At 34.5% G+C, this 27,813-nt stretch overlaps 1 protein-coding gene across 2 annotated transcripts in view; it reads right to left on the minus strand.

Annotated features, from left to right (window-relative positions):
* Nucleotides 1–27,813, minus strand: part of SEMA3A (semaphorin 3A) — a 223,502-nt gene that overhangs the window by 61,319 nt on the left and 134,370 nt on the right. For both annotated transcript variants that reach the window (XM_004431297.3, XM_087445785.1), the window contains exon 6: nt 20,116–20,235. In XM_004431297.3, coding sequence (XP_004431354.1) covers nt 20,116–20,235 — 120 coding nt within the window. The remainder of the gene's footprint in view (nt 1–20,115; nt 20,236–27,813) is intronic.

Here is a 27,813-nt window from a genome sequence, read left to right on the forward strand (position 1 = left end):
TTTGAAAAACAATTATATAAAGAAATGAGAAGACAAGCCACAGACTGGGAGAAAATATTTGCAAAAGACACATCTGATAAAAGACTGTTATCTTAAAATTCAACAATAAGAAAACCAACAACTTGATTAAAAAATGGACCAAACACCTTAACAGACATCTCACCAAAGAAGACATCCAGGTGGCAAATAAGCAAGGAAAAGATGCTCCACATCATGTCATTAGGAAAATGCAAATTCAAACAACAATGAAAAACCACTACAGACTTATTAGAATGGCCAAAATTCATAACAGTGACAACAGTAAATGCTGACAAGGATGTGGAGCAACAGGAACTCTCATTTACTGCTGGTAGGCATGCAAAATGGTACAGCCACCTTGGAAGACAGTTTGATGGTTTCTTACAACACTAAACACACTCTTACCACATGGTCCAGCAATTGTGCTCTTTGATATTTACCCAAAGGAGTTGAAAAGTTATATCCACACAAAACCTGCACAGAAATGTTTATAGCAGCTTTATTCACAATTGCCAAAACTTGGCAGCCACCAAGATGTGCTTCAGTAGGTAAATAGGATAAATAATAGTAGGATAGTAGGATAAATAAATTGTAGTGCATCCAGACAATGGAATATTGTTCAGTGCTAAAAAGAAATGAGCTATCAAGCCATGAAATATATGGAGGAAACTTAAATGCATATTAGCAAATGAAAGAAGCCAATCTGAAAATGCTATATACTGTATAAGTCCAAACATATGACATTCTGGAAAAGGCAAAACTATGGAGATAGTAAAGAGATCAGTGGTTGCCAGGGGTTAGGGAGTAGGGACAAATGAATAGGTCGAGCACAGAGGATTTTTAGGTAAGTGAAACTAACTCTGTATGGATACATGTCAATATACATTTGTCCCAGCCCATAGAATGAACAACACCAAGAGTGAACTCTAACATGAACTATGGACTTTGGGTGATAATAATGCGTCAATGGAGGTTCATCAACTGTAACAAATGTACCACTCTGGTGGGGGATGTTGGTAATGGACAGCCTATGCACACATGAGAATAGGATTATATGGGAAATCTCTGTACCTTCCACTCAATTTTACTGTGAACCTAACTAAAGCTGCTCTAAAAAACAAAGTTTAAGGGCCAGCCTGGTGGCTCAGTGGTTAAGTTCACACACTCCGCTGCAGTGGCCCAGGATTCGCAGGTTCGGGTCCCAGGCATGGACGTAGGCACTGCTTATCGAGCCATGCTGTGGCAGGCGTCCCACATACAAAGTAGAGGAAGATGGGCATGGATGTTAGCCCAGGGCCAGTCTTCCTTAGCAAAAAGAGGAGGATTGGCAACAGATGTTAGCTCAGGGCTAATCTTCCTCACACACACAAAAATAAAGTTTATTATTAAAAAAATTATAATAACACATTACCTAAATTAATAGTGTTCTTCTACATATTAAAAACTTTAATTGGGGTTCAACTCTTTCTTCCCTATCATGTTAAGAACATTTTCTTCTACTCATAGCTAACATATTTTAATTAATCATAAAAAGTCATTTGATTTATCTTACTCTTTAACATTAAAGAAGATAAAGCACATATCTTATTTTTAAAATATTAAGGCAATGAATTAAGAGATTTCCTATTACTGAATAATCTTTGTAATATCAGAATTGATTTCATACATTTATTTGGAATATTTGGATACTCATAAATATATTTATTTCTAGTTTTCCTTTTTGTCCAATATGTTTATCGGTAATACTAGAGCTCCATATGATTTGAATGGCTTGACAACCTTTTTATCTTTGCCTATGCTCTGAGACATTTCTCAAAGGTTTAATACAATTTTCTCACTCACATATTGGCCCCAAACACAAACAAAACCACTAAGCAACACAAAAACAAAAGCAAATATACAATACCAATTTAATTTTTTTCCATTAAATTATCTTAAAATTTAGGTGTATACTCAATTTCTGCGTACATTTTTTTTTTCTCTGAAAAGTAGCTCAGAATCTACAGATGGTAGAACTGGTATCTGTGAATTCCAGTCACAGTTTTATTCAGAAAAAAAGCCAATTTTCATATAATCATAAAATTTACTTTGCCAAAAAATTTCTGAATATGTAATCTCACAAAAAAATTTTTACTCTGTGAAATAAAAAGTCAATTTTGTAAGTGAAATGGAAAAAGTTCCTTTCTGCTATCTGCTCCTTTCTTAGGGGATGGTAAGAGTTAAGCCCTCATTCAAGGACTGCATTGAGAGGGGCTTTTTCTCTGAGTTGCCTCTGACTAGGCCCTTGAGTTCTGAGGAAAAGGAAATACCTATAAGAATGTGGCCTGATTCTTAAAATAAAATAATGATTTAGGGACCAGGGAAGATTTAGGTCAGTTTTTATTTGACATAGACCGTAGCAAATTTTTAATAACGTCAACGTTATTATAGATAGAAACTAATTATCCTGATTGCAACACCAATGGAGCTTCAGCATTTCTATCATCCTCTGGTCAGAAAACGTTCTCAAAAATGCTGGAAATTCAGGATCTCTTCAAAGAACAAAGACATGTTCAATTGCGATATAATTAGCAGTTTCTATCACTTTTGTTCTCAACAGACAATAACAGTTTTGATTCTCGAAAATGTATAATTATATGGGGAAGAAAATCCAAGCCAGAAAAGAAGATAATTTAAGCATAATTTTCAAAGTATAGAATTTGCAGAAAACAGTTAAATCCCTTAAGAAATAATAATTCAAATTTAACATTAGCCACCATTTTTTGTATTTTCATAATCTCAATGTATTGAAAATAAACAATTATTGTTATTTTAACAAAACAACTTCCACTAATTATGTTTTTTTGTGTGTGTGTGAGGAAGATCAGCCCTGAGCTAACATCCATGCCAATCCTCCTCTTTTTGCTGAGGAAGACTGGCCCTGAGCTAACATCTATTGCCAATCCTCCTCCTATTTTTCCTTTTACTCCCCAAAGCCCCAGTAGATAGTTGTATGTCATAGTTGCATATCCTGCTAGTTGCTGTATGTGGGATGTGGCCTCAGCATGGCCTGACAAGCGGTGCATCAGTGCGCGCCCAGAATCTGAACCCGGGCCACCAGAAGCGGAGTGCGCGCACTTAACCACTAAGCCACGGGGCCGGCCCTGTTATGAGTTGTTTTTAGGATTACATCTATGTGAACTGAATAGTGAGCAAGTTGTTAGTTATATTTACATGAAATTTGGAGAGTTTTCTTCATATTGGAAAGGGTCTATTATATATATAATCATATCACATCTCTATAATTTAAAATTTAAGGTTGCAATACGAAATTTACAGTTGTAACCTAAAAAGTGTAATTTTTGGTTTTATATTTATTTTAGTCTGTCTCTTTGCACTAAAAATCCACCTAGTTTTTCTTTACTCAATGCTTTTGACAAAAAGATGTCTACAGGAAATTAACAGTTATCACATACTATACATACTATCTTGCTGTTTTATCATCCAATTTATTACTTAAAATAAAATATGATTAGTCCTAGTCTAGCTGTAGTGAAAGACAGTTAATTCATGTTAACCTGTTCTGAAAACAACTTCTTTTTTAACTACCTGAGGCTTCTTTGAACCCTAGGATAGCACCTCTACCACAATTTTTTTTAAAACTCTTAACATTTAACAGGACATAGAGTTTGGGAGACTTTTATGGGCTATCAAAAACGTGCTAGTAGCTGTATTAATCTGACACAGTCTCAGTATAATGATTCAAGCAGGGTAAGGTGGGTCTTACCAGCCTTACTAGGAGGTCTTATCAGTGATTGTTGCTTGAAATTCCAACCAAACTGTTCAAAGGATACACTTACCAAGTGTTTATATCCCCCCAGTTTAAATGGAAGCAAAAGTCCCTAATTTAAGAAGGCTGATATTAGACGAACTGCAGAGTTTGGATTAGATCACATCACGAGCAGTAAATTGAGTCTTAATAATGAACACACGCACACACACACACACGCACAAACACATTCTTGCCTGCTAATGTCAATTAAGTTGAGAAATAAGATAGTCCATTCAGGTAGAATGGAACAAAATCATTGTGTCTCTACTTCTCTTCTTTAACGTCAAAGATGCAATATATTTTGGTAGTTTAGTCTAGTCTTTCTCAAATTTTATGTAGGAACTTGATAGAGGGCAGATTCTGATTCAGCAGGTCTGGGAAGGCTCTGAGATTCTGCATTTCTAACAAGCTCCCAGGACATGCACATGCTGCTAGTCCAAGGGCCAAATTCTTAGTTAAGGGTTTATACCAGCTAAGTTTCCAGTGAGTTGGGCTATGCGTAAATAACACAATTCATTCTGCGAACCATTATAGGACAGAATCATTTAACTTTGGCAAATCTTTACTTTTTGAAAAGTATGTACCTGTATTTTCCAAGGTCTATATTTAACTTAAAAAACATTTCCTACACATAAAATCTTTAGCAAAGAATAGAAATACGCAAATTTTTAAAGTGTTAAACACTAAAATGAACATGTTAGAAAGAAAAGAAAGTTCAGAAGATACAGGTTTAGTTTCGGTTTTAACCCAAGAGCAGGTTACTACTGACCTCTTGCAGGTTACTGAAATTTTATTACTTGCAGTTTCTCTACTTCACAGGGTTTTTGGAAGGATGAAGTGATATTATAGGAAGCACTTTGAAGAGTCTAAAACCCTACACAAATACAGGATTTCAGTTGTTCATGATTATTTCAATTATTTATGTAAGGATATCAATTTTTCAATTCATTACTTAATTGTTAAAACTTTCAAATATTCAGTATAATAACACTAAATGTCACTGCATTTACCGAGTGGTGGATGCAATTTAAAATTGCTGCTGATCATTAAGTCAATTTTTGGTCTTTGTTCAGTGCAAGCACTCCATTAACGCCATTCCTTTTTTTATTTTTTTCAATTCCTTCCTATTGCTTTACGAATAAAGATGATGTATTTTGAGTGCTAATATAAAGCTGTTTCCATAGATACCTAATCAAGACTAATAAAGGCATTTTCTAAACCAATTAGATACTTCCAACTTAGTTTTTAACAAGTACAGGGTTTGTCTCATTTTATTTTAATAACACAATGAAATGTTTTCTAATATCTTTAATATAGATTAAATTTAAGTTAGTTTTACTTTCTAGTGGACCTACTATTTCTACATTGTTCCATGAAATACGTATTAAAATATACATATGGGGCCGGCCCTGTGGTGTAGTGGTTAAGTCTGGCGCCCTCCGCTTCAGTGGCCCGGGTTTGTGGGTTCGGATCCTGGGTGCAGACCTACACCACTCATCAAGCCATGCTGTGGTGACAACCCACATAGAAAATAGAGGAAGACTGGCACAGATATTAGCTCAGGGCTAATCTTCCTCAAGCAAAAAAAAAAAAAGTAAAATATACATAGAATCATTATCTGAACAATACTCCACTGAGTCTTCTATAATTACAGAATATTAGAATCAATTTCGTAGACCATATATCAAGAAATGTTATACATATGTTAAGTAGTTAAAAAGACCAAAGAAAAGTAGATTTCCCCATCTTTTTAAATAATATCCCTCAAGATGTTACTGAGGCCAAAGAAAAATGCTTATAGACTATATGTAAATAGAAAGGCAGATAAAAAATATGACAACAATACAACTTACATATTTATATAATAAAACCCAAAGAAATTGCAAAATTACTATACTTTTTGCTTAATGATAGAAAGCAAAAGCAGTGTAAGTATTGAAATGTAAAAATTCTATAGCAAATAGTGTGTGAAATCAATTAAGGCAATAAAAGTTACTTAAGAAAACTATTAAGAACATGCATTTTTAAGTTTATACAACCATTTCTTTAAATAATTGAACTAGAAATTAAAACATTAAAATATGAAACACTTGTACTCAGAAAAATATCTGTATTGAGAACCATGATTATTGTTAATGATTAATTCGTTATTTTTTATGTATGTCTTCTAAAGTTCAGAGGCCAGTTGAAGAGATTTTATTTACTTATTTACTGGAAAACAGCCCAAAGCATCTACTGCTACTGAACTTCTACTAAAACCCCTGAATATAGAAGAATACTGTTTCTGGTTTCTCCCCATTCCTTGACTGTTTCCCTCTAACCACCAATGTCTTCTTCATCTCATTATTTTGGGGATGACTTTCTTGCTTAAAAATTTCTTTATAATTAGGAATGTATGCCATTAAAATAACATCTTCTAATAATCTACAGTCATCTACAGTTTTTATGATTCCAACTGATTCCCATCTTTTTCCTCAAAACTTAAAAAAAAGAGTTTCCCATTTCTTATTTTTTTGAACTCTCTTATACACATATTCTCTAAGAGAAGACAGCAGATATATGAACAAAGGATAGCCTCCCTCATAAATTATCATATCTTGCTATCATTTTATATTGAAAGCCTCAGTCAGTGTTTCTGATATTGAGTTAAAGCCTAAAAATCAATTGAATAAAAAAATTCATGTTTCATTAAAAGAAAAATGGATAGTACCTCCTTCCTCACTTTTTGGGTTAAACAATGGTTTTAAGATAGTAAGACATCTTGGAAATATATGCATATGATCCCATAGATGTGCTAAGACTTCTAGGGTTTTCCATTTGACAAAAAGTTCTGTAAGTATTATCCTGGAGGGCAGGGATCTCTCTTACTGGATCTGTTTCTTATAACAGTTCTTGGTACCCAGAGAGTGCTTAATGTGTGTGGAAAATAGAAGTTACCCAGAGTAATATGTTGGTCGCTAGCAAATGTAGCTATTCGCCGTGCTATTATTGGTGATCTAGGAGGACTTAGACTAGAACTGCAGGGGAAAGAGGAGAGAATAGCATTCTATGTTAGAAATTGGAGTGATTGATAAACTTACGTACAGAGAAATAGAAATACTGTTAAATGAGATGAGAAGGTACTAGACTTGGGGAAACTAAAAATACTCATTAAAAAACAGAAAATAAATACACTGATCAACAGTAATTAAATTGGACAGTTTAATCGCTGCCTAAAAGTGATCTATTCTTAACTTCCCATTAATAATGTAGCTATTTTACCTCTATCATATCGTATTACATATTATCTTAATTGTTTTTACTGACAACCATATGGTCAGATATAAAATGGCAATTTGAGTATTCTCAGGAATTAATATATGTTCCAATAACATTTTGTAATGCTCTGAAACTGTGAAAAAAATATTTAATACATATCACATCTAACTTACATGGCAAACTTCAGGGTTAGACCTTTAGATAGGAGAATTTATGGTGTAGTTTGGGGAATTTTATTTCAGTTTGTGATGTTATAAATTTTATTATAGTGATAGATGTTGTTTATTATATTGAGTGCTGAGGACAAACTCTAATCAGGAAGTTATTATTAACCATTAGGAATTATTCTTTTCTTTTCTCTCTTTATTCTTCCCTCCCTTTCATCTTTCTTTGCAGACTCCATCCAGTGGACAGATTAGTTTTTTAAAAACTTTTTTCCTTTTTATGATTAACATCTTTTTCCTCATAGAAAACACGTAATAATTCCAAATAATCAATCATAATGCAATGACTTAGCTTCCTCAGTTGCATTAAAGTGTATCAGAGGAAGTTTCATTTTGCTATTATTATCAGAATATTCTTTAATAACATCTTTTGCTAACAAGCCATGATCCTCCCAGCATGACAGTTTGGGAATTCACGAGTGGCTTACATGCAGTATTGGTAAATGGGGTTGCAGCATATTTATTCAAAATCAAAATGACAAAATTAATCAAAATAATAATAAATTTAGTAGAGATTTTTGCAAATCTTCATGACATGGCTACCTTCTTCTTTGGTGCTGCCTCTGCTGTTTCACTACCAGATGACTTCTGCACTGCACAACATCAAAGCTGCAGCCGCTAACAGTTTGCCACTGGTTTTCTATCTCCTGCTGCCATGTTCCTAGCTCCAGCCAGTCTGTTCATTCATGTTCTACAAGCTGCTCTCACTCAGGAATTAGAAATGAACAAGTAAGGAAATAAGAGTATTTCTAGTTTGGAAAATTAGTTCATATTTTAAGATTCATTAATATACAACTGTCTCAAGGTCTTTCAAAGGCAATTCCATTATAATTTTCTTAATTTGGGCACTTATTGGTTTATCAGAGTTGGCTATATTTACCTTGATATCTATGAAGAATGTGATTTTTTTCCTTTTCTTATTTAAAGGAAATCAACAGAAATAACATTAAGGGGAGGTCAGTCATTAGCCTTCTTGTGGCAAACAGCACTATCCCACTAGTTCAATAATTTCTCTTCAATCAAAATATTTAATATGATTACTGCAAACACATAAAAGTCATTGATCAAAGATGTCCTGTACCTTGTTGGTTCATCCTAGCCCTACAAACCTAAATTCTATAATCTGAATTGTTAGTATGACTAGATTTCCCTGTAATCCATCCAAAAATGAGTAAGGTTTTGTGGTAATCCATGTGTTTTGTTTCCTATCTTCAGAATTCATTTCTTTTTGTTTGACTTACAAGACTGCTTTCTTTTTTTTTTTGGTGAGGAAGATCAGCCCTGAGCTAACATCTGTTGCCAATCTTCCTCTTTTTCACTTGAGGAAGATTGTCACTGAGCTAACATCTGTGCCAATCTTCCTCTATTTTGCGTGTGGGACACCGCCATAACATGGCTTGATGAGTGGTGTGTAGGTCTGTGCCCGGGATCCGAACCCATGAACCCTGGGCCGCCAAAGCGTAACGCACAAACTTAACCACTATGCCCCTGGGCCAGCCCCACAAGATTGCTTTCTTGCCCTGCAAAACCTGAGTATAATTTGTTCATTCATTCTTAAATGTGTTTAGAAAACACATTTGATAAACAAACACTAACTCTATGGGTGCTAAGCAATTAAGTGGCAGTCATCAGTTTGATATCATCACTGGCATTACTTAACTTTCAGGATCAATGAGATTAAAGTTCACTAAATTATAAATGGGCCATAATACAATATATAAGCCCAAAACACAACTTATGACCTGGCTGTAACTTAAATCCTATTGTATGCTAAGCAGAAAAGGCAGTGTGGATCCAAAGGGAAAGCTAAATCTGCTGTCACCAATTTCCCATACATGTCATGTTAGGATTTTATAAATGTATAAATGGGATTGTTCTCTTTGATACTGAAACCCTGGCATCTTTTTAAGTTAGTAATTAAATGTGAAAAAGAGATTATTTGAATATATATGAATTTAGACAAATTTATAAACATATTTAGAAAAGAGACATTTTTGATGGGTCCCTTATGCTATCAGCCTACATTAAATCCAAAAACAGTTATAATTTAGCAAAACATAGGAAAAATAATAAAAACTATACTTCTAATGAATAAAAAATTTACACTCATCTTAATTTATAAAATTACTACTGATAATAAATTGTAATTATTTTTCAAATGCATATTTTATTTTTTAACCAATATATTTTAAAATAATAATAATATCACTTTTATAATGGTATACAATTTAAAATGCAGAATTTATGTGATGATCCAAAAGCGCCCTAGGAAATCGACAGATTGCTGAGAGCCGGGTGTGGGAGGTGGGGATGCAAGGTAAAGGAACTTTTTTTTTTTTTTTTGTGAGGAAGATCAGCCCTGAGCTAACATCCATGCTAATCCTCTTCTTTTTGCTGAGGAAGACCTGCTCTGAGCTAACATCTATTGCCAATCCTCCTGCTTTTTTTTTCCCCCCAAAGCCCCAGTAGATAGTTGTATGTCATAGCCGCACATCCTTCTAGTTGCCGTATGTGGGACGCGGCCTCAGCGTGGCTGGAGAAGCGGTGTGTCAGTGCGCACCCGGGATCCGAACCCGGGCCGCCAGTAGCAGAGCGTGTGCACTTAACCACTAAGCCACGGGGCCGGCCAAGGAGCTTTGATTTTCTCATTTCATTTTTTGTTTTTTTGCTGAGGAAGACTCTCCCTGAGCTAATATCCATCGCCAATCTTCCTCTTTTTGCTTGAGTAAGATTCACCCTGAGCCAACATCTGTGGCTAATCTTCCACTATTTTATATGTGGATTGCCACCACAGCATGGCTGGTAAGTGGTGTAGGTCTGCACCTGGGATCCGAACCCGCGAACCCAAGGCTGCCGACGCGGAGCATGCTGAGCTTAACCACTATGCCACCAGGCCAGCCCCTCTTGTTTCCTTTCTTAAATCATATAGTGACACAAACATTTCTAACCTGAAAAGGTTCCTTTTAAGGGCATCTAAACACCCTTAAATATTCCGTACTAATATTCTTGGGAAAACATTTTAAAGACCCTTTTCCTGGATACCATTTTGTAATTTATATTAGTTATTTTTTTTTTTTAAAGATATTCCTTTTTTTTTTTTAATTTTTTATTTATTTATTTCCCCCCCAAAGCCCCAGTAGATAGTTGTATGTCATAGCTGCACATCCTTCTAGTTGCTGTATGTGGGACGTGGCCTCAGCATAGCCAGAGAAGTGGTGCGTCGGTGCGCACCCAGATCCGAACCCCGGCCGCCAGCAGCGGAGCACGCACACTTAACTGCTAAGCCACGGGGCTGGCCCCTATATTAGTTATTATATGAAGTTTAGAGCATTTTAATGCCTTTTTGTCATGTGTAAGTAATAAGTATGTCACTAAGCTTAGAAAAAATCCTTTCTCTTTTTATGGAAGTGAAGGAGTAGTAGTAGATTTATTTTCATCAAAATGTACAGACATCGTTAGGTGAGAAATCCTATATGTATAGACTCAGTTTAAGGAAAGGGCATAGATCACAACCACTTCATCTCCTCTTGTTTTCCTTAAGGCACTTTCATTGCTTTCCTAGAAATATGTGGCTGTTCAGTTAAGTGAGATTGTGCAACCGACTACATTTTTAGTGACTTGATATATTTAGGTATATTCTTTAAAATTCTTGCATAATATTATGAAACCAGCTAACATCAACTGAGTTGTTTTGTTTGTTTGTTTTTGGTAATAGTAGTCATTTTTCCAAATACTTGACATGAATTTTCTCATACATGATCCTCATAACAACCAAAAGGGAGGAACTGTTATTATTTCCATTTGAAAACAGGGGACACTGAGCACAGAGAACTTACATCAGATGTCTACAGTTACTCAGCTAGTGCCCAAGTCAGGCAGTCGAGCTCCACAGATTCCACACTCTTTACCAGCATCCCAAAGGTTATAGACGATGTCTTCACATGAAAAAATTTAAAAGTTAAGCTGTGATACAGCAGGATAAACGACTTTCATAGAGTCATCAGTGCTGTCAATATCTTCTTAAAAATTATACTGGAAAAACTTTTAAAACTAACCTAATGGTTTCTTTATTTAAGTGGTGAGTATTGCACTTACTAGAGCTAAGTTAACACTTAGAAAAACACATTTTATCAAAATTTAGCCTTCGTTCATTATTTCTTTATCTGCTAATTTTATTAAACTTAATTTGATTAAAAAATTTGTTTACTACAGTCATGTGCTACTTAACAATGAGGATATGTTCTGAGAAATGTGTCTTTAGGAGATTTCGTCATGTGAACGTCATAGAGTATATTTACACAAACCTAGAAGGTATAGCCTACTACACACCTAGGCTATATGGTAGTAATCTTATGGGACTACAGTCTTATATGAGGTCCATCATTGACCAAAATGTCGTTATGTGGTGCATGACTGCATTTTAATATTAAAGCTGAATATTTTATATATTCTTGATGTACTAAGTGCCCCATATGACAAATTAAATAATTTATTAAATTAATTTAATAAAATAAATAAATTAAATTAAATTAAATTAAAAACAGCCTGAGAACAGATTTAAAAAGGCAAACATAACCTTTAGACTGGTTCACTGTGTTAATTTGCCAAACATGCATTATGTACTAGGTAAAAGCTGTTATGCAATGATAGCAGCAACCACAGTTATCATGAGCATTTACCATATTATTGAACACTGTTCTTATTACCCTATATGGTCTGTCTCCTGCATCCTCAGAAAAACAGCATAAGATATTAGTATTGACCTTATTTTACAAATCATACATGAGTGATGAAAATAATACATAGGTAGTAAATGGAGGACCCTTGGGATACAAACTCAGGCAATTTGCTTCCAGAGCCTGCAAAGCAGACTCATTGAAGAGTTTCTTATTTGGTATATCCTAGAGTGCAAGGCAAAGTGGTAGGCCCTGTGATAAATGCAAACATGCATCTATGTGCTCTTGGGATTCAAAGGTGGGAAAGATTAAAATCCATTGGGAGAATGGTATGGTTAAATGAAAAAGAAAGGAAATTTGAGGATAACCAACTCTATTGGATTTGAGTATGTTAGTGTTTAATATTGGAGAGGTCATTTAGGATTAGATGACAAAGGTCTGGACAGGCAGTGAAATCTGGATTCAATTCACTTGGAAATTGAGAGACAAACGATTTTTGACTGGGGAAGTATTGTGATAGCCATCAGAGCTGTATTTAGGGAGACATCTGCTAGTGGTATCTAAAAAAGAAGAGTATATATGTCTCATTGTGTTAGGTAATCTTAGAAAATTAAGCATAAATAATAATTTATTGACTAAAACAAATTTTAATCATCAAAAACTGCGTGCAGATCCTGGGTGCAGACCTACACCACTGGTCAGCCATGCTGTAGCAGCGACCCACATACAAAATAGAAGAAGATTGGCACAGATGTTAACTCTGGGCAAATCCCCCTCAAGCAAAAAGAGGAAGATTGGCGACAGATCTTAGCTCAGGGCGAATCTTCCTCAACAACAACAACAAAAAAAACTGCATGCAGAATTTTTTTGTCCTAAGATTGCAGTCTTCATTTGTTAGCATGATTATCTAATTTGATATTTGTAAAAATAAATAGCAGAAGATATATTCTCACGAGTCAACATTTCTCTTTGACTCAGGATTAATTTTATGGGGCATCTGAAGGTTACACCTCATAAAATAGTTGGGATAAATATATGAATAAACATCTTATCAACATGAAAAGGTAGGTTACTTTATAACTTTTTTTCATTTAGATATTGTCATATTATCTTTGGAGACATTGTAATTAAAACCTTCCAGTCTGAAAGCTTCTGAAATCTTCCACTATGAAAATATTTGTGTCAAGTCTAAATTTAATAATATTGTAAACTTATTCTTTCCAATCAGAGCGATTAGAAGGTAACAAGTGGGTCTTCTGATTTTTTTTTTTTAGTCAAAACTATCCATGCCATTAAAATTCAAGGGCATTGCTTGCCATCATTCAGCTTTATCTGGCTAAAATCCTGTAATTCCCCAGCCCTTGCTGTTGGGGAGCTCTAGGTTCATCACACTTAACCTCTGCCTAGGCTTCTCAGAAAATAATTTGTTTCAGTCCATTCATAGTTTCAATAGTTGAGCAAGCCACACGCAACTGCACACTGGTCTTTTACCCTGAGCACACTAATCTGATTGTTTTTCCACTCTACAAACTCTGGGTCAACAATCAAGCTGCCGCCAGAAACTAATTAATTTGCAAACAGGCTTCTGTTTTCACAGAGGGAAAGCTTTTGAGAACCATGTCAGAGAGGCCAGTCACACCATGGTTACATGCATTGTCATGGCATCCACTTCTTTGGGTAAATCTCTTGCTTGATGTCACTGCACACATGAACCCAGATTACCCAGTCAGCGGTAAATCCCTATTGAGGCCCACTGAGCTCTGAATGTAGTGACTCTAGAAGAGGAAATTGGTATAGACAGGCTCTGTATTCATTAAACTAATGGTGAGACTAGAGAGAAAAATGTTAAGGACCAAGAGGAAAAAGAGAGCTAGCTTTAATTTAAAGAATTTTCCAAGATATTGTCTCATTTTTATACATTTTCATGGATTTTAATTTAAAAAGTGGGTTTTCCTTAAGTAAATGTAATAATATCTTGAAATGTTATTTTTCTACTCTTACCATTCAACTATAAATTCTAAATAAGTGGTTCAAAATTTTTGACTAATATGCTATACTTGAGAGTTGTACCCATTAAAGAGCTCACCATTAAAAAATGTTAAAATAGCATATCCTAACAATTTTATTCAGGTAATTTTCTCAGAGTCCTAAAAGAAATAAAATCACCTTTCAAACATTGCCACTAATGAGTTAATTTTTATTCAAAAGTTTTATTCATTTTTCCTCATTAGTGCAATGTAATTTCAAACAAAACCGATTAAAAGTGATTATGTTCCTTAGACAAAATGTGACATAGAAAATAGGTCCTCAGCAAAGGAGATCAAGTAAAGGCATATTTTGGTAACTTTTTGCTCTTCATGAAAAAAAAAAGGTAGAGTTAGTTTATTAAATTTATCATTATTTAGAGAGTAGAATAATTTCATGGTATATACTTATTTTTTGAAAAGAGTATACTTCTGGGGAGGTGTGCATTCTTTATCAGGATGAAAACTTTTCTGGGTAATAAATTCACGAGGGAAAAAACCAGATAACTACTAGGTTGTGTTTAGATACAGATATGAATACTCATTTTAAACCATTACATATTCATGTCTCAGCATAAGTTCAGCAAAAATAACCAAAAATATTATTATTTTTATTCGCAGCTCTACACATTGATACCTCAGAATCGTTAACTAATAAATACAAAGTGTAATTCACAGAAGATGTAATTCAAAAGTTAAAAAAGACTGCATCGTTGTTGCTTCTTTCTTAGGCTATGAACCAAGAAGACATTTGTGGTTGCTGTTGTTGTTTTAACTGAATGATCACTCAACTTCTATAATACTCATCTGCTCACATAACCATAAAAAAAGGCTTCCAGAGGTTTTTTTCCCCCAAGGTCAGCAAAATATCACTAATTTACTTAAGCCAGAGAAATAATTCAAAATGGCATCACTAAGAAGTATGACATTATGCAAAACTAGATAAATTCATTTTACTTATTAAAAAAATCCAGCTGGATACTCTGACATAGTTTATGCCTTTAAAGATGATAGAATTAAAACAGTACATTGAAAGAGTTGTATGAATGATTTGAGATTAGGTATCTGGTACCATGCAATATTAATTTGTGCTCTCATAGTTTATTTGTGGTCACATTTCTTGGTTCTAGTTTCATAAAAATATATCTTGTAGAGAAATTTGAATCTTTAGAACACATGAAATATCCTAGTGCATGACCACAGAGGAAGCTCTGCTGATTCCAATAAGGGCAGGCCATCCTGGTCTGAGTGTTACAAGTGAGAGGAAGTGGAAGGATGACTTGCATACCGTTTCAATTATGGACAAGAGCAAGTGGGTTGGTCTATCCACAGGCACGATCCTTTTAGGAAATTCCACTAAAAGAAAACAAGTCTTCCTGAAATGAGTGGGAAGGCCTCGCACTCTGGGCACTGTAATTAGGTCTGTTTGTGTTCACTGGGCCTTGGCTCTCTCAAGGATCCATGTGGTTTCACATATTAAACCAGACTCTGACTGCCCTTTCACCCTGACTCAAATATAATCACTCACAGAATGAATCTGATAAAGCTTCCTAAGCATGCTCCACCGAATGGAAGTGGGATAAAGGATACAGAGAAAATTCACATTTATTAAGTGCTTACTACATGCCAATCACTTGCTTAGTACTTTTTACACATTATCATAGGGTCATTTTTTTTCACAACTATGAGAGGTAGATAGTATTATAATCCAATTAAAAATAAAGTCCAAAGTCAAGCTGAAACTTTGTCTCACTCTAAAGACTATAGTTTTTCCTTCTTATCATACAGCATCTCAATATTAGTCCAAAACATAAACAATATTGGAAATATGTCCATCAAACAGAAAAATAAACATAGGCTAGATATCCATCTGCTCTAATGAATGGCTAATATGTACAAGAACTAGGTGGTAGTATTTACATACTAAATGTTAAAAAATCATTCCTATAACAGCAGCATAAACTTATTTATTATGAATATACACAGAACAATTTTACCTAATTTTCATATTGTTAGTGAGCTGAAATAGGAATTGAAGTTTAAAACAATATAACATTGAGAGAATTTATGAAGCACAAGAAAAAAACATAGTGAATTTGGGCACGTCATGTCAAACACATACCAGTACATTGTCTGAAATCAAAAATTGTTCTAACAACCGTAAACTATGGGCTAGTGTAAATGATGATTTTTAAAAAGCATTTATGTAAAAAAGCAATAGCTTCACTAGAAGGATGTGCAACTATGACATACAGCTATCTACTGGGGCTTTGGGGAAAAAAAAAAAGGAGGAAGATTGGCAATAGATGTTAGCTCAGAGCCGGTCTTCCTCAGCAAAAAGAGGAGGATTAGCACGGATGTTAGCTCAGGGCTGATCTTCCTCACAAAAAAAAACAAACAATAAATAAAATAAAATAAAAAGAATGTCTGTCCTTGATTTTATTCCCTTATCTCTGTCTTCTTCAATTCATTGTTATAAGAACCTCTATAGGGCTGGCCCTGTGGCTTAGCGGTTAAGCGCGCGTGCTCCGCTACTGGCAGCCCGGGGTTCAGATCCCGGGTGTGCACCAACGCACCGCTTCTCCGGCCACACTGAGGCCACGTCCTACATACAGCAACTAGAAGGATGTGCAACTATGACATACAACTATCTACTGGGGCTTTGGGAAAAAAAAAAAGGAGGAGGATTGGCAATAGATGTTAGCTCAGAGCCGGTCTTCCTCAGCAAAAAGAGGAGGATTAGCAAGGATGTTAGCTCAGGGATGATCTTCCTCACAAAAAAAAAAAAAATCAATGGCTTCCATCTCTCTTATGTTTTTTTACCTAACAGTGTTACTCATTCCTAATTTTTTCTGTTAAAATGAAACTGAATTTAAACCTTTATTGATACTATTATAAACAATGTAAATTTTAGTGAGCAATTATGAAAATAGTGAAATTCCATTAAAAACACAAGGTAATTCAAGATCCAATTCTAGACAACTGTTTTATTTTTCTTAAGCAGGAACAAAAGTTACAAGTCATCTAAAATAGACCAACTGATTCTTCTAAAATAATTGAATTGGTTTGAACTGATTTGAGAAAAGTAAAGTCCTACGCCAAGATTAATTTTAACAGTCTTGAAGACCTTTCAAAAAGTACCTTGCAAGGTAATTTATTACTTCTGACAGCACAAATGATTGTGTAGTCTATGCTGATGCCTCCACACTCATGTATTTTATGCATGAATGTGTAAACATTGTTTCCAGTTTTATTCTGGAATGGTATTTAATTTCATGAGGCTTGTGATTCTCACAGTCCCTTGCTTCTATCTCAAATGTGTCTGCATCCCCAATCTTGCAGCAGTTCTGGTTTCTGCACCCTGTCAAATGTAACCTTTGTGCTAATTTGGTAAAATCAGTTCTCACATTTAGTGCTGAGAGACTGATAACTGAATTCTCAAATGAACTACACATTTGCAGAGATGAAGTACAGAGCTGTGGACAATGACTGTTTTCCCACAGTGTAAATTCTTCAGACTCAGCTGTCAACATGTGAGTGTGCAGCACAAAAGCAGCTTTAACTTGATGACTTTTTTCCTCCAAGGCCATAAAAATGAAACGGATACTATACTCTCCTTTATGTTATTCCATCTTCTAACGACATTTTCTTTCTCATAGACAGTGGAAAGCCTGTATGCCCTTCATAGTTGTTAGTAGATCAAAGTCTCCTGCTTGTTGAACAAAAAATAAACATTTTCCCTCCTACATAAATTATCAGTTTGAGAATAGATCAGATAGCAATGCTGAAAGAGGTTTTTTCCTACTAATTTTGACTCTATACAAAGCCCAGGTTTAATAATTGACAGTGGATATTCCAAAATGGTCCTCTGGGATTTTGGAGTTTGGCTCTTTTATAATTTTACACAGACAGCCTTCTTATGATCTCAGCATCTTTTCTTTTCCTTGGGGAGGCCTCTACTTTCTCAGATGGTCGCCCAGGTACCACTATACCTCCTCTACCCCCAGGGGTGGATATTTGACTATACGTCCAATCCTTTTTGATTGCCACAGTGTTTGTACTCAAATCACAAATCTTAGGCATCATCTGCTTTTAAGAGAACAACAATAGAGAAGTGATGTCAAACTTATTGGAAACTTGGGAGAGCAGGAAATAAGAGAAGGTAAGAGAAGTGACCCTTTTAAAGAGAATAGGCTAGTTAACAGTGATAAATACTACAGGAGAGATTGTCTAAATGGGGGTTGAAAAAAAGGTATAGTAAGTCATCAGTGACCTTTGGAGGAGCAGTTTCATAAGATCAAAGGCGGACTGAAAGTGGCTAAAGGTGGTGAAAATGTTGAGGAAATGCATTCCTAACCAGGCTGTGGACTTAGACATATAGGGACTTCATGGCATGCCATGATTAAAGGAACAGTTTGGATAGGATAGACGAGCAATCTTTCAGATCAGAGAAAGAAATCAGTGGTGAAGAAGAGATAAAGACAGAAAAGAAATGTAAATTGGGTAAATTTACAAATAAAACATCAATGCGATTAAGAGCAAGGGCAGAAGGGTCAAATGTGGAAGGTAAGAGGCACACCATTCTTACTAATGCATGAAAAATAATAGGACGATCAGAAATGTTGCTGCAGGAGAGTAGAGATGCTGATTGAGGTACTTTGAGGTCTATTTTATGTTTTGCATAGCCACTTTAAAGTATGGGATATATTAGAACAGAGATTGTCACACACAACTCATGGTCTCCTGAAGTTTCAGCGAGGTTCAAGTGGCAGAATTGTGACTCTCCTCTAACAAACAAATGAAAGACAGAGGTGATGAAATGAATTTTGGGTTCCCCAAGAAGGGCAGAAAAAATAAATGTGGTAGAAGTTCAAAGAGTGAGGTAAACAAGCATCTTACTGAGAACACAGATGGACTATAAACCATGAGCTTCATCCTTATTAATGAGGCAAGTGAAACCAGGAAACAGTTCATGGACGAGAAATTAGTAACAGAGCAGCTTTATTTCATAATATTGAAGGTATATATAAGTAGAGATAATTATTTAATAATAAAAAATAACCATGATAATATTGCGGGAACCATTATAAAAATCTTTGATGAACGCGTAAGTGAATAAGAAAGGGATGATTAGGCATATGTGTGTGGTGATGGATTGTAATTAGTATTTGGGTGGTGAATATGATGTAATCTATGCAGAAATAGAAGTATAATGATGTACACCTGAAATTTATACAATGTTATAAACCAATGTTACGGCAATAAAAATAAATAAATAAATATACTTAACTCGTGCAAAAAAATAAATAAAACTATATAGACAAATATATAACGATTATTTGGTTCAAAATCTGAGTGAAAATAGTATTTATTTTAAGTATATAAATTTTGTACATTTTCTCCTATACTAAATTTACTTATATACTAAAAAGAGAAAGAGAGTAAAAATGTATCTACTTGATCAAGTAGTAAAGCCAGTGCCTGAAGTTCAGGAAAGTGGCTTCTTGTTCTAAATCTTCTACAAATGGGTTAGATATAACCTTAGATAAAAAATTAGCCTTAATTTCCTCACCTAGAAAACGGGAGAGAGGATTTTAGCAAGATTAAAGGAGAATCAAATGAAATGATATAAAAGTTCTTTGAAATTTTGAAAACACTTTCACTGTAATGTCGTTATTAGCACCGCAATTTTTTTAAAACATTCAATAATTTATATGGTGCTCTCAAGGCATTATAAGAGGTGTGGAGGAAAAAAAAACTACACCATGAGATTTGTTGTGGTGTCCCTGTAAGACAAGACTGGTAACTCATCTTATCTTTTTCCACTGCCTCCCTTCCGTAGCTCCAGCCCAGAACTGTTTCTTTCCTTACTTAACTACTGAGAAACTTCAATTTTGGCACAAAGCTATATTTTCCTGAATTTTTAATCTCTCTTTTCTCTTTTTGCCCCACTTTCTCACAGCCACAGTCATGAAGTCACCACCACGAGTTTAACTGCATACGAAATCTCAAGTCATACTGTTTGTACTGTACAAGGAAAGCTCTCCCTTGAATTACTACAGATATACGTGTTACGTGCCTACATTCTTGCACGCACCACCTACCATTAAGCCACCTGGAATCGTGCTGCTCCGTCCTGATTGGGTGGTGGTGCCCAAGAGTTCGGAAGATAGCAAAGTCTCGTCCCATAAAATCAGCTGCCGTTCCAGAGTATAATTCTCCATCTGCGTTATGACAAAATAAAACCACATACACATACTTTAATTCAATTAAGGCAAGAAAAACTAAAGAAACAAAATACAAGTTTCATGTTAAGACCATGCTAAAAAGAAAAGAGATGCTCTCTGCATCATTATTCAAAGCTACTTATTTTTATCCTGTCTTTGTTGAAGGGAGTATTTTATTAAATGATCGTTCACTGATTAGGCATCTGACTACCCATTTAGCACTAACTTAGAAAAACTGAGTAAAATATGATTCAGCGGACATTACTAAAACAGGAAATTTTATTCTTTTCTATTATGACCAGAGACAAACTTAAAGTGCAAAATGCAAATTATATTTATCACACGTATGCTTTTGTATGTGTAAAGCTACTATGATTTAATATCCTTATTTATTAGAGTAAGGTATCATAAAATCTAGCTTATAGCTTTTTATTTTAATGGAAATTAAATTTCTAATGTACTTCCTCTTTAGTGGGATACGAATTAATGAAATTTTACTATAATTTAGAAAGGACTAATATTTTCCTTGCCAAATTTTTTTTTCTTGTTTTTTATTTTTTAATATATCAGGTGGAAGAAGCGTCTAACTTGATATAAGCCATCATACAGTCCAAAAACACGTCATCACATAGTCTCAGATATAACAGAAATGTGTCTGAAGACAAGAAAATTTTGACAAACACAGGTCATGATCACTACAGCTCAAGATTCTGTTGTGCTTTGACTCATTCCTATTTAAACCGAATTAACTCTAGGTCAGAGTTTAACAATGCAGGAATCATATTCAGAAGATTAGACTAGAAAGGACAAGAAAAAACGAAGGAGAAAGAGAAGTTAATATTTACTGAATACCATTCTGTGTTTGCCGGGCAGTCAGGCACTGGCTTGACATTTTCAAATTATCTCATTTAGTTCTGTCAACAAGCCCATGACGTAAATGTTATTCCTATTTTACAGTTCAAGAAACCCAAGGTTGCTCAGCTAATGACTACGCAAGTCAAGGTGAAAGTTCAAACCCAGGCCTGTTTAATCCCAAGCCTCTTACACTAAACCATACCACCTTTCAATAAACTGAAGTTTATAAAAATTACATTTTCTGTCCTTTAAACAGAAAATACCCCATATTATTTCATCCAGAAAACATATTACTGCCTGCTTACGTACAGTGAATTATCAGCAAAACAAAACAAAAAAATACAAAATTTTCTCTAAATAATCTACCAAAATAACAGTAAAACTTAACATTATCTTGTTGATCATTTAGATAAGTTAATGTTTCTGAATTCATTGATTTGAAAAATATTCAGAAAATAAAGTAGGCACAGATAAATTATAACTTAAACATTTGTATAACACTATCATTTCCAAAGGACTTTGATATTTATTAGATGAATCAAAAATTTTCTGTGCATCTTCAGTTATAAATGCCTTTGGGAAAGTCTTATTAATTTGATTCTTTATGTGATATTCTTTGTTCACACCCTCAGTTCTCATGTGTGAATAATAGCTTTGTAATGAAAACAGACATTCTCAGTGGTGCAACCAAAGTCAATTCCTTCAGTAGAACCTGTGGTTCTCTGATATGTTTGAATGCACCAGGCTTTGGAGAGTCTCCAAAGCAGTGGAGAATAGCTACACAGAGAGAATCACTGAGCAGCTACAAGTTATGACTTTAAACATTAATAGAAAGATGTCTTATCTTAGAGACTAAGTTTTAAAAAATTGATCATTTATTTTGGATTGTTGTGAATTGAGACGAATAAAAATGATGGTTTGACAATATATTAAGTACAAATTACCAGCTAAATGAATGGTACTCATATGACATCCTAAATTGTCATAGTATAATATCTTTGGGATTCAAAAGCATCTTGTGGGGCTGGCCCAGTGGCTCAAGCAGTTAAGTGCGTGCACTCCACTGCAGCAGCCCGGGGTTTGCCGGTTCAGATCCCGGGCACGCACTGATGCACTGCTTGGCAGGCCAGGCTGTGGCGGTGTTACATATAAAGTGGAGGAAGATGGGCATGGATGTTAGCCCAGGGCCAGTCTTCCTCAGCAAAAAAAAAAAAAAAAAAGAGGAGGATTGGTAGATGTTAGCACAGGGCTGATCTCACAAAAAAAAAAAGCATCTTGTGTTCTCCTCGCTTAATTAAATATCAAGTTCAAATCTGACTTACTCTCATGATAATATGCTGCAGCAACATTTTATCTGCCCACAAGGTAACAAAATAACCCTTTTCTAAAAGCACAAAAACATTATGAATAAGCTATCTATAAGTTTCAAAGGTATTTTGAAATATTTAAATGCCTATTGTCTCCTTAATTTTAACCTATATTCAATAACTATAACATTTTTCTTAAGGTTGATATTTTATCTTTTTACAGATATAATTGATAAACAGATGTGATGAATTTTTAAACTTCAGGTGAATTATTTTTCTTGATCTGGGTGAATAAGAGGGTGTTCGTTAAAAATGTGTTGTGAAAGCAGCCTAAAATGTTCATGTCAATTCCAAATATTTTTCATGTTGGAACACCTGTCACAGAATGCCTTGTGTCTTCTTTACCTTGAAAAATTGAAAGCATTAAATTATTAGTTGAACCTCATTGCTCTCTCAACCACATTAGGTGACGAAAATCAGGAAAGGTGATAATAGAACAACCAAAAGGTGGAAATGGAACAATTTCCTATCAGAGTGTAGTCAGACAAGACTATGCCCAATAGAAAGTATGATCAGAAATAGAAAAGTAAAGAATGTCATTAATTAATATTTTTTTTTTCTTTTAGCTTGCTTTAGTGTAAAATCCACACTTATGGTTGTCATTATACATAAACCTTATTCAGCAGAGAGCTGAAATAATACAAACAACAACAAAAGAAACTGCTATTTGGATATAGATAGGTATTTGTTCTCTTATTCATTTGTTTAATTGTTTTACAATTTATTTTTTTACCCACTTTCACATGAGGAAGGCAAAAATCAATATAAATAAAGGCAAAGGCAGAAGGACTAGACTGCCTAGTCATTCAGAGAAAGGGCGGTCATTCAGAGAAAGCAGAAGAGTTCTTCAGTGGAAGAGCCATTCACTCAATCTATTACTGAAAACAGAATTAAATTAAGGAATTGACTTAGAAACCAAAGGAAGGTTGCAGTTTAGGCACCAGTTGCCTCCAAGCATAGGAAATTACCTCCCACCCAAATATTATTTTTAGCAAGAGTCGACGTGATTTCTGTGAGCTGGAAGCCACCAGATGACTAGGTGGCCATGAAGGGTACACTCTCATACTGTCAATGCTCAATATCAGTAAGCGTTCCTTTACACCAGGCCTTAGACCAGATTTTCTGCTGAGAAGTCTATAAGATTCTTATCAGGGTTGACTGCTCCAGGTATTATATCACATATTTGTTATTTGACGCAAATGTACAGGCGGTAGAATATTCTATTCTTGTATTCTCATTAAGCAGATATATAATATCAACTCAGAGTATATTTCTTATATATATACTTGTGCATTTCCACCATGTATTAAAGACTTATTACATTCTGTGGCTAACTGAAATGATCTAATGATATCTGAGTATAAGAAATTTACTATACTTCAATTGGCTTATTTTTGGAGAACAAATATGTTTAACAAAAAAGACTACTTGTCAAACTTCTTTTGTAGTTTCTAGGTCATTTATGAAGTTATCAAATTACACGTTGATTTTTGGGCACAGTGTTAATTTTCTAGTTTTCTGACCCTAAATATAAGTCTTCTTGAAAATCTGAAATTAGTATATTAGGTAAATGTTATCCTACAATGATTCAAATAGCATTATGGTTAAGATACATACTTTTGGGTTTCCATATATACCAAGCTACTAGTGAAAGAAAATATGACATTTGTCCAACTTTATTAAATTGATAGTAGAATAATATACTCAAGAAATTGTTACATATATCAAAAAGTGGTTTCGGATACTCTGTCCAACAAAGCTTTTAAGTTTCTCTCTAAAAAAATACCACATAGGCAGTTTGCTGTCTCAAAAATAATACATCAGACTAAGATAAATTAGTGCTGACAGATGTAGCTAACAATCTAGAAATTGTTAAATATAAAAGTTGCTATTTGAGTACACTGCCATTCTTTCTTAACTATAAGCTTTCTTAACTGTCTCTACAGAAAGCATTCTTTACTGAGATGAACACAAAGTTTAGTGAACTGCATTTCCACCACAGCAGTTACCTGAGAAGCATGTTAAAAACAAAAGTTCATATGGACTCTGGACTTTCTGTTCACAGCTTAAAACGAAGTAAAAATGTGGCTTAGATCAGGTAATGTATTGGATTATAATTCCTAAGAAGGGTGTGGTGAGGAGAAAGAGGGTGAAAAAAACATTTCCTGATGAAATCACAGCATTACTAACACAGGTGTCAAGTGTGACATGGATGTGAGCAAAAATCAAACAAACCTGAAGACCAAGCCATTATGTTGTTAACACCTTAAGTAAATTCCACTTCACAGAGTAGAAGAGTAATTAAAAACAGAAGAAAAAAAAGAAATTTATCTCTCTCCTCTCTCTCTCTCTCTTTCTCACACACACACACACACACAGCATGAATGAAATCCATTTCTTGAGAGTGGAAGAGTGTGGGAATAATTTTACATTTTTACATTTATTGAGCTCCGTCTCTATACCAAAAAACATAATATTCTGGCTTTATTACTTATGTTGTCCTTTTGAAACAAATATTTTTTGAGTAGTTAATATGTGCACATGATACAAAATTAAAAATATAAAATTTATAAGGCACCAAATGTGTCTCTGAGCCTCCCTACAGCCAACCACTCTTACCAGTTTTTTGGTTTCTACTTCCACGTGTATTCCAGGAATATGTAAGCACCCAAATGTAGTATGCTATTACACTGTCTCATTTAATTCTCACAAGAAACTAGCGGAATTTGCATGGCCCTGCCATTTTATATACAAAGAAATTGAGGCTCAGAGAAGTTCACATAATTTTCTCAATTACAGTTACCTAATTTAGGGAGTACCTCGTTTGCTCTAAAACCAAGTGAGAGCATATTCTAATGTCAAATTATATTCTTTCCTGAGGCAAGACAGAATTCTAGCTTGGGGAAATAAACCTTAGCTAGAAATCCAGACATTTTAAATATACCTCAATAATATCTCTTAGTGATGGAATATTTTTAAATTATTAGCACTGAAATGCTTGGAGAAGACTTCGATGAGGAAATAAAACTGCTTTCAAGTTGACTATTCCTTCCACGTCATGAAAATGTGAGATGATCTTTAATTAGTTAGGAAAATCCTGGGTTTTATTCTTGTGTTGTTTTCACACTTGGCATTTATGCTGATCAGAGGAGCAACTGCTATTTTTTTTTTTTTTTGTGAGGAGATCAGCCCTGTGCTAACATCTGCCAATCCTCCTCCTTTTTTTTTTTTTTTTTTTGCTGAGGAAGACTAGCCCTGGGCTAACATCCGTGCCCATTTTCCTCCACTTTATATGGGACGCCCCCCAGCATGGCTTGCCAAGCAGCGCGTCGGTGTGCGCCCAGGATCCGAACCAGTGAACTTAACCGCTTGCGCCACCGGGCCTGCCCCCGCTATTTTTAATAAAGAATTTTTAAACAAAGTCATAAAAATATTTACAGGTGGCTAAAATAATAAACACTAAAAATAAATATTGGAGCAATTTCACATTGACAAAATGATTTTTTATTAAAAGGAGATTTGAAAAATTAACTTTACTAAGGTGATTTGAAAAACTTAGAACATGTTATAGGATTTGGAGACTTAATTCAGTAGCAATGCATTACCCAGGAGAGAATCCATATTTTCTATGGTTATCAGCTTAAAAATCCATGGCATTTTGGAAAGAGGTTATACTAAACCTTCAAAGATTTCATAAACTAATTTTTTTAAGCTGTCATCTGGTTTTAAAGCTTACTACTGTTGAAACTGCTTAATAGAGGGATTGATGGTATAGAAAGTGCCTGCTGTCAAGATCAGTCTAGCCAGTTTACAGGTGGTTTAAGCCAGCATTGGGGAAGGAAGCAGTCCAGAAGCACCTTGAAAACTTCTCTTATGTGCTGAAGTAAGGAGACTAAATTCAAAATCTTTTCGGTAGACAGGCTTTCCCAACAGCCATTCTCTAATATACAATGTACAATCTGTATATTTCAGAGACAGTTGTCACCCTTGTATGTAAAAGTTTGGTAAGTGTTGTAGAAAATATTTATGTTAAAAAACTCCATTAAATTAGTATGCACTCTTTTTAAAGGAGCACAAGAGAAAAGGCCAAGAAAAACCCAAGGAGGGGAATTAAATATACTGTGAGAGGAAGAATTTATAGCATAGTTACAAAAGAAGCAAATAACCTCAATAAAAGAAGTCACAGCTCTTGAATTAAAATGGTGTTGAGGATATTTTGCGGTATTTTACCAGGTCTAGCATGGCCTGTATTTTTCTGTATCGTGTTTCTGTATCTTGCTATTCAACTGATTCAGAAATTAATTTACGTTGGTCGAATAATCTCGTCAATAAACACCAAATACCTCTGCAAGTTGCTCAATTATTTGACCTTATTGAATAGGTGAGGTTTGGACTTCCATTTAAAAGCTGCTTCTCTGAAATGCCTACTGTTCTTTTTAGCCATACAACCTCTCCTTGACTCACAGAATTTCCTTCATTCTCTTTTCCTTTTCACAAACTTATACAGCTTTTTCAAAGAAGTTCTAAAAAATTTGGAGTTTCATATTCTTTGTGGACTTTGTGTGGTTGCATACCATATGAACTATGTAATACTTACTTGTCATCATCCTTTCTCAAAGGAATATTAAAATAAATAATCAAGCAAATCCCTACTGAGAAACATACCACAAATTAAAGCTGCTTTAGGCACAATTTTACACATTGCTTTTTGAGGAATATCAATCCATTTTTTAGTGTGCAATTTAAATAAGTATAGGCTGCAAGTTTGAACAAGGTAGGCCTCCTCCCCTTTGTTTAAGACAACTTTCAAATTTCTGTGTGTGCACTTAAGGAAGCCATCCACATGTAATCACTAGGCCATCTGCGAATAGGAAAATTATAAGTGTGGTACACTTACTGCATTCCTTCAGGTCTTAAAGTTTTGTTAAAATGCTCCATAAATGGATCAAATGGACTAAAACTGTCTGCATTTGAAAAGCAATAGAGGAGATAATTCATGCTATAATGGTTTTATTCTTAATAGAAAAGGGATCAGTGAAACATAGTAATAAAGTAAACACTAGAGAATACTGGAAAAAATATACCTTCCTAGTTAATGTTGTAGTCAATAAGACTAGAGTTTTATTTTGTTGAGTAGGACAAAAGTTATTTTTAAAAAGAAAAAGACTGGCAAAACTTCATGAACTTATGACACATCAAATAATAACCTAAATTTACTATTAAAAAATCTAGATTTATTATTCAAAATTCAATTAGAAATTTTACACTTGAAAATTTCACGACTATTTTTATTGTGTTATCAATAATTACTTTCTATATTTTATAGAAAAGAAAACAAAAAAAAGGAAATAAA

The sequence above is a fragment of the Ceratotherium simum genome, chromosome 1 (assembly GCF_057802395.1).
Source record: "Ceratotherium simum simum isolate JZ-2026a chromosome 1, ASM5780239v1, whole genome shotgun sequence".
NCBI lineage: Eukaryota > Metazoa > Chordata > Mammalia > Perissodactyla > Rhinocerotidae > Ceratotherium > Ceratotherium simum.